Source organism: Dacryopinax primogenitus (assembly GCF_000292625.1).
Source record: "Dacryopinax primogenitus strain DJM-731 SS1 chromosome Unknown DACRYscaffold_8, whole genome shotgun sequence".
Taxonomy (NCBI): domain Eukaryota; kingdom Fungi; phylum Basidiomycota; class Dacrymycetes; order Dacrymycetales; family Dacrymycetaceae; genus Dacryopinax; species Dacryopinax primogenitus.
The window spans coordinates 69,842-76,894 of NW_024467205.1; the positions used below are offsets into that span (position 1 = coordinate 69,842).

General features: G+C 51.1%; 3 protein-coding genes across 3 annotated transcripts; 2 read left to right on the forward strand and 1 right to left on the reverse strand.

The window, feature by feature from the left end:
• Nucleotides 1–228: 228 nt before the first annotated feature.
• Nucleotides 229–2,361, forward strand: DACRYDRAFT_107026 (uncharacterized protein; the record flags this gene model as incomplete). The annotated part of the gene is made up of 2 exons (XM_040768381.1): nucleotides 229–239; nucleotides 1,908–2,361. The coding sequence occupies 2 exons, from the start codon at nucleotides 229–231 to the stop codon at nucleotides 2,359–2,361; spliced, it is 465 nt and encodes a 154-aa protein (XP_040628977.1).
• A 687-nt stretch (nucleotides 2,362–3,048) lies between these two features.
• DACRYDRAFT_21867 (uncharacterized protein) lies at nucleotides 3,049–3,739 on the reverse strand. Its single transcript, XM_040772579.1, has 2 exons — nucleotides 3,565–3,739; nucleotides 3,049–3,513 (listed from the first exon to the last, which is right to left on the reverse strand). Exons 1-2 carry the CDS (start codon nucleotides 3,598–3,600, stop codon nucleotides 3,367–3,369), a joined length of 183 nt encoding a protein of 60 aa, XP_040628978.1. The 5' UTR covers nucleotides 3,601–3,739; the 3' UTR covers nucleotides 3,049–3,366.
• A 219-nt stretch (nucleotides 3,740–3,958) lies between these two features.
• Nucleotides 3,959–4,999, forward strand: DACRYDRAFT_21868 (uncharacterized protein). Its single transcript, XM_040772580.1, has one exon. The coding sequence runs from the start codon at nucleotides 4,385–4,387 to the stop codon at nucleotides 4,865–4,867; it is 483 nt and encodes a 160-aa protein (XP_040628979.1). The 5' UTR covers nucleotides 3,959–4,384; the 3' UTR covers nucleotides 4,868–4,999.
• Nucleotides 5,000–7,053: the final 2,054 nt, after the last annotated feature.

Here is a 7,053-nt window from a genome sequence, read left to right on the forward strand (position 1 = left end):
CAATGGTCTTATAGCCCTGGGCTTGAGCTTGGCACTGGCTGTGAGCAGCAGATGGTGAGTGAGCAAGGCTTGGAAGAGGGGGAAGGAGGGAGGGAGAGGGGAGGATGTATGTGTGGGCAGCAGCGGGTGGCAGGGGTGGGCAGAGGATGTGCTGGTGACTTCCAGCAACAGCAGTTGCCCCCTCCCCCCCCCCTCTCCCCCACACATGACAACATTCTGGTGCCAAAAATGACTGCGGAGTCAGTGCAGAAATTCATGGAAGGAGACAATGAGGATGAGAGCAACAAATGGTGGTCTGGGACCAGGAACATTTTCTTCATCCCTCTTTCATACATAGGGGATATTCCCTTGCTCTCCTGTTCTATTGGCCTTAGCTTGTACTGCTCTATATCAACACTATGATTGAACTCAATCATACTCGGACATTCACTCATCACAGCAATGGGCATGGGATAAGAGGGAGGAGTATGTACATATGTGCAAGCTGGTTTGGGGAATGTACACAGGGTGCTTGGATGTGCATCTTCTTGCCTTTACCTATTGACAACATCATGGCAGACTCAGTTTCGCTGGACACCCCATGTATTTATGCCCTGCTCAGACCTGTGGGAGCCAGTAAGTCTGCCCTGGCACATTAGATTGCTGGTCAATTCAATGACATCAAGACGTTTGGATCATTAGTCACATTTCATAGATAAAGGACTATTTGGATTTTTCATCTACTGCTGTACCAACATTTGCCAAGTTGCTAGCATGCTGTGTTATGGCTTGTTGGATCACCATCAGGTCTTTGATTGTGTTATTCCTTACTGTGAGGGCACTGGGTCTAGCAAGGTCACCACACACTAATCCCAAGCAATAGATGAAGTGTTGGGGGGTCTACAGTGGTTGAAAGCAGCTCTAACCAGCAATACTAGTCGATATCCAAGTCACCAGGGCTAGCTGGATTATTGGGGGGGTCCCAGGGGGTGTTATAAGTTGGTTATAGATAGCTGAAAAGTATAGCAAAAGTTGTGGAGTCAAGGCAGGTTTCTGAGAGCAGGGTGTTCAGGCGTGTGTAGAAGGGGGTTCAAGACAATGAGATGACTTAGAAACTGCTTGTAGACTAAGGAGTTTCCTCAGAGATCAAATCTGAGGGATACAGCGTCACTGTACTACTGTTTATATACCTTGTAGGTGTTCACCAGAAGCCCAGGAGTCCAGGTAAATTCTGGGGACTCCTACAAGTGTCAGATAGACGTCCTAGCAACACCCCTAGGCTTCCCAAACCTTTCCAATAAATTGTGGAGACTCCTACAAGTGTCATCTTGCGTCCCACTACTCCCAGTAGGGGCCTTTAGCACTGCTATGTCTCACCCCAAGTGTCTGGACACAGCAGTCTTGTGGTGTCCTCTGCACAATGTCTTGTATGACCACTGCCGTCGTCCTAAGGCAGTTACCAGCACAGGAAGTTCCAGGGGCTTGTTGTTTCATTGCTCCTAGGGCAAAATGGGTGGCCAGGGGTGGTAACAGGCAGTGCCCTGACATTCGCCCAGGCTCAGAAAAAAGCTCGAAGAGACTTCCGTGGTTGTGGGTGTATCTACAATCCCAGGTCCCAAGGCTTTAGGACCAACCTCGGTCTTCCGGGGATGTTCCCGTCCCACCATTTTTTGTTGGTCTCCGTTATATGGAGACCAAGATCTAACACGGAGCAGTTTTTGCTCTAGTCTCTAATATACTCCGATTGTAGGAGTAGTGTAAAAAAGTCAAAGGGCTTACGATGCCCTTTTGCTCCCAATAGGTACACCAATCAAAGGTATTACTATCTAGTAGTAATACAACAAGGGTGTACTAAAGAGAGATAGAGAAAAGGGTGGCCTACAGCCACCCGCTACGTGTAAGTCCATCGGACGATCTGATCACCCTAGAGGCAGTGTTACCGTATATGGTAAGTATGGGGATATCTACGTATCCCTTACTGGCCTAGTGGACAATTTGTGGGACAAGGATGAGCTGAGCACAGCCGAGTCCCCGCTGCATCAGGATGACCAGGAGATGGACCAGGATGGCCAGGAGGACAGGTATGCCCTGGCCCCAGAAGAGGGTGGAGGCCATATGTACGGGGTTGACTGGGCGGACCTGGATCGCCCGGCGCTCGTCCAGCATCACCATGCGCACCATCCGCTCAACATGGCCGAAGTGGTTATAGATAAGCCCGCATGCCCTATTGGGCCAAGAGAAGCTGCATGGCTACGGGAGGTGCTCACAAATCTGCCGGATTCCGACGGGCAGGACGAGATGGCGCTGGTCTGGCAGAAGATGTTGGAGACTTATGAGGTTGCCTCGGCCCAACCTGTGGGACATGACATTGGAGTCGTTTAATGAACCAATCAAATACATTTGCATGAAGGGAACTATTGTAGTAGATACCGGCTCTCATGCCTGCGTGATCAAACAGTGGTGTGCTCCCTCTGCGCGGTGATCTCCGTGAACATAAAGGTCTCGAAATGAAGCTCTGTCCCGTAATCACCCATAGCAGCCGGGTCATCGTGGGCCGCCACGACCAGAAAGACGACCATCCGAGCGCAGGTCGAGAACTTCCCGTCTTCAGCGCGGGTATCGAAGCGGACCTGCGGTGCCAGTGAGTGCTGGAAGGAAGGCACACAGGCCAGGTGGGGAAAGTGTGAGACTAACCCAGATCTTCCCATCAACGGCACTATAAGCACTATACGCCTTGGATGCAGTAGTAGAGGGCGCTCTGACTGTCTGAGTAGCATTTCACATTGCCCGTGGTGTTGGAGGCGACGGGCAGGACGGGAAATGAGCATCGGTGCCGCTTTTGGTGTCCAATAGAGGATCGTAGGGAGAAGGGCAACGGTCTGTCTTACATGGATTCTCTCCGGAACATTTCATTTCGGGATACGGGGCGTCCAGAACGTTCATTGGTGGGTTGAGGAAAGCGCGTTTGAGTAGGGATACAGAGAAGGCTTGAGACGTGGAGGCGTAAAAAGGAAAGGAATGCGGGAGTCGTAAGGCGTGAGGACGCTGGTTTATATGGGCTTGTGTGTGGGAATGGGTCGCAGTGTGATTGAGCCTTGTGAACAGCGAAGTTGGGTATGTTCGGTGGGCCAAAGCTCTTCGGCAGCGAAAAGAGGGAGAGACTTGCCATGCAGGGTGAAGCGTAGTAGTACGAGTGTGCATGTGCGGGTAGTGTACGATCGGAGTGCCTTCATCGAGAGCAGGTGAGTGGGTGCAAGCGTGATGTCGGTGAGAGCAGGAAGTCAAGGTCGAACGATGTGGGATTCTTGGGATGAGCGGCTGCGCGCTGTCGTTCGCATTGCTGGGGTAGGAATAGCGACCGGCGGAGGTAAGACCGCTCCGAGGAGCTTACAGAGAACGTCTGGAGGCGAATTGTATGATCGGTGCGAGGTCGTGACGAAGGTCGTGATGCAGGTTGCTGAGACGGAGGTGACGGGCTAGACGATACATGCTGTTCACGGTCCAGAGCAGTGGGATGAAAGGGGGCGGTGGGCGCTGGGCTGGACGGTCAGCGAGGAAGGTGATGGGGGAAAAGAGGGGGCGTACCTGCAAAAGGAGAAGTCCACACTGTATATAAGTCATTGAGGAGCGGAAGCAGACGGCCAGGCGATTGTTCGGTTGAGCGATGCGGGGTGAACCGTGAGGCGGGAGCGTGTACAGCACGCACAAAGAGGGGATTGACATGGCGGTTGCTCGCTGAGCAGTAGTGAAGGAGATAGCAGAGAGAAGGGGGGAGCGGACGACGAGGAGGGGGGGGGAACACACGATGAGAGGAGTAGGGTACAGGGGATTGTTGACGCGACCCGATTGTTGTGGGCGTCACGGGACTAAATGCTCCCGTCAAATGCGGTCCTCCTCCATCATGTCACACGTTTCCTCTCTCATCACATGACTCTCTCGATCTTCACAAACCTCTCTTCATTATCTTTGCCTCAAGGAAGTCGTCAACATGCCGGATGCGGATGAGTCTAGAAACGCGCAGCCTCGAGCTCGATCCTGGCAGCAGCTTCACGGCCGAGACCTCGGCCACCTTCGCGTACCGACACCCCCAAGCGACTGGACGGGGGGCGTTCTCAAGGCGTTCAACATCTCGGTGGAGTTGGTCAAGCCGGAACTCTTCTATGGTCCGCATTGGCAGGAACGCTCCGTTGCGAGCATACCTTCGGTGGTTTTCGAAGTCGCAGACCGCGCTGGCCTCCCTCAGAACACAGAGAGGCACATCCGACGTTATTTCGACTATCTGTCCCTCGCAACGAACGTTCCGCAAGAATCTGGCGTAGATGCCCTCGTCCAATCTACCCTCGAACTCCTCAGTTTTGACGAAGACGGCCTAGTCGTGCTCCCCCACTACCACTACATGTTCGAAATGGCCGGTAAAAATCTCATCATCGAATGCGATGTCGCGCTTATCCATGCCGCGTATCTCCTCACCTGCTTGGTCGTAGAGGACAAGCGCCTTTCGAACAATGCGCAGGACCCCGAGGCTCAGGCCATCGCAGAGGCCATTGCGGCCGTGCAAGCGAACAACCGCATCCGAAAGAACAGCAGCTTGCCCCCTCTCACCGAATTCACTATGCCTTTCATGACGATGAAAGGAGCAGAGCCTACGATGTACACCATCACCGTGACCGCCGACCTCCTTTCGGCCATCGAGACTGGGAGCTATCCGGATGAAGCAGTTGTGGTGAAGCGGGCCATGCCGAGCTGGAAAGTGGCTGGGCAATTTATCGTGGGCAACAACACCGGTATGGAGGCTCTCAACCGGCGCAGGATCATTATGGGTGATCTCGATGCCTTTCGACGACTTGTGCGAGAGCTGCGCCGACCTCTGCACCCGATGTTCGCCTGAACGACGACGACGTATTTTGAAGACTATCTCTAGCGCTTGTATGATTTCCACGACCGTTCCACCATCTCTCTCGCTTAGGGTTAGGGTTGAGTTGAACGGAAATTGGATGAGAATTGAGGGCGAAACTGCCTGGGTAACGGTCTGCCGCGTTAACGATGTGTATGCCTACTCGCGCACGTGCTCCTATGCAATGTTCTACATCTCAACTGCGTTTTTTTCTCCGTTTCCTAAAGGTTGAGATGCTATTCTACGTGTTACAGTTTCAAACGAGTTTCTAGCTACACCATAGACAGAAGCATAAGCCTTGCACTCTGTAAGTTAGCCACTGTGTGGTCTCGCCACTCATCTAATAGAAGCATGCTATCTTGTGTAGTGCACACTCAAGTAAGTGCTGTATAGAGCTGCCCATGTGCAAAAACATCACTCTGTCCATCCAGCACTGTCTGATCTAGGGTAAGACCCTGACAGGCATTAAAGGTAGTTGCATACGCCAGTCAAAGTGGTATTTGCATATGTATCACAGTCCAGCTGGCATGGAATGGTCAAAAGGAGAAATGGATCTGTGGGATGCAATGTACCACATCCCCCACCTCACCATTGGCTTCTAAGACACAGACCTGCACAAACCTTTGATGCAACTTCTCCATTACCACCTGTGCATGTTTCACCAGCCTAGCCTTCACAGAGAGGTTTTGCATCAGTGCACAGATAGAGCCCACCTTAAGCACCAATTCATGTGGAGGCACTCCTGTCTTCTGTAGGTTGTTTAAATAGTCTGGCAAAAGGTGTGGATCATTGGCATCCAAGTCATCAGCCTCCTTGATAGAATTGGCACTGTAATAGACCACTTGATAGAATATATTAGCCATGCATTCTAAAGAAGGTAAGAAGCATACCTTCATCTGTGGTAAGCAAACTCAACAGTAATGTGTTGAACTCATCAACAACCTTGTTTAGAGGAGATAAAAAGCTGTGGCACATACAGGCTGCCAGGTCATTCAGAATTGGAGGTGGATAGAGAAAGTCAAGCACCTCCATCTCTGACTTGATGATCCCAAACATTGGAAGCTGAATCCTTTGTTGCAATATCTCTGCTCTAACCTCATCCACAAACTCTGAAAATTCCAGGTATTGCTGATTTTGTATTGATGCATGGAGGGTGTGAAGCTGGAAGAAGTGCCATAAAGGGCTGGAGAGGATTGAAGCAGCATAGGATGCCATGCTTCCCCCATCCTTTACAACAAGAGCAACCCGATGGAAATCCCCCACACCAAGAAAAGGTATGCCTCCAAATGGAATATCCCTTTTTTCAATGAGGCAACAGATGGCATCATACCTCATGAACTGGAATCTGAAACAGAGAATGTGCTGTATGTCCCCTCCTGTAATTGGATGCAGCAATTCCTGTTGAGGCAACCACAAGCACCACATTGCCATGGCTGCAAAGCCAAGCACAGAGTGCATTCACCAGGTATGTTTTTCCTCAACCAGGCTTTCCCTCAAGAAACATTGGTGTGGAGTCATGTGGAACAGCACCCAGTTTTTGACAGAACTTATCGAAGAGCAGCTGTTGCTTGAGAGTAAACCTGGCAAAAGCTACCTGCCATTCCTCTGCAAATCTGAGCACATGAGGAGCAAAAGCAGCAAGCTCTTCTTCCACCTCTGCAGACTGATGGTTTGGCTGTCATAAACCATACTGCCTTAGCTCCTTGCCAATATCTGCAAGAAACTTGCCAATAGCAAGAAGTGTCTGGTCATAGGCCATCTCCACATCTGTAGGTGTTGCCTGAAGTCTACAGAGAGTTCATCTCTGTACTGTGTCCATAGTGGAGGAGCAGGATAGCCTTCAATAATGATGCATGCAGAGAGGAACCACAACTGGCCAGGAGTGCATAGATCTAAAACTGCCTCAGCAAGTGCATATGCACCCTCATGTTCATCATCAAACAGGCCCAAGGCATGTGCAACTGCTGCATAGGAGTTGTATTGAACCTGCTGAACCTGATACAGCTCTGCATGACTGAGAGCTGAGCAATGCTGTAGCAAGCACTGAAGGTAGAAGACATCTCCAGCAGAGGGCAAGATACTCTGAAGGCAAGCATGGTGGGAGGTGGTCCATTGTTTGACAAGCTTCTGAGGCATGTACTGCCATGGCTCCTCCAGGAAAGTTGTCACATTATTAGGCA

Bases quoted from the DNA above. Each gene is read 5' to 3' on its own strand.
- DACRYDRAFT_21867 (XM_040772579.1), bottom strand. From the start codon at position 3,600: ATGACTTATATACAGTGTGGACTTCTCCTTTTGCAG. The intron at 3,514-3,564 runs GTACGCCCCCTC...CGTCCAGCCCAG, and splicing joins GTGGACTTCTCCTTTTGCAG to CGCCCACCGCCCCCTTTCAT.
- DACRYDRAFT_21868 (XM_040772580.1), top strand. From the start codon at position 4,385: ATGGCCGGTAAAAATCTCATCATCGAATGCGATGTCGCGCTTATCCAT.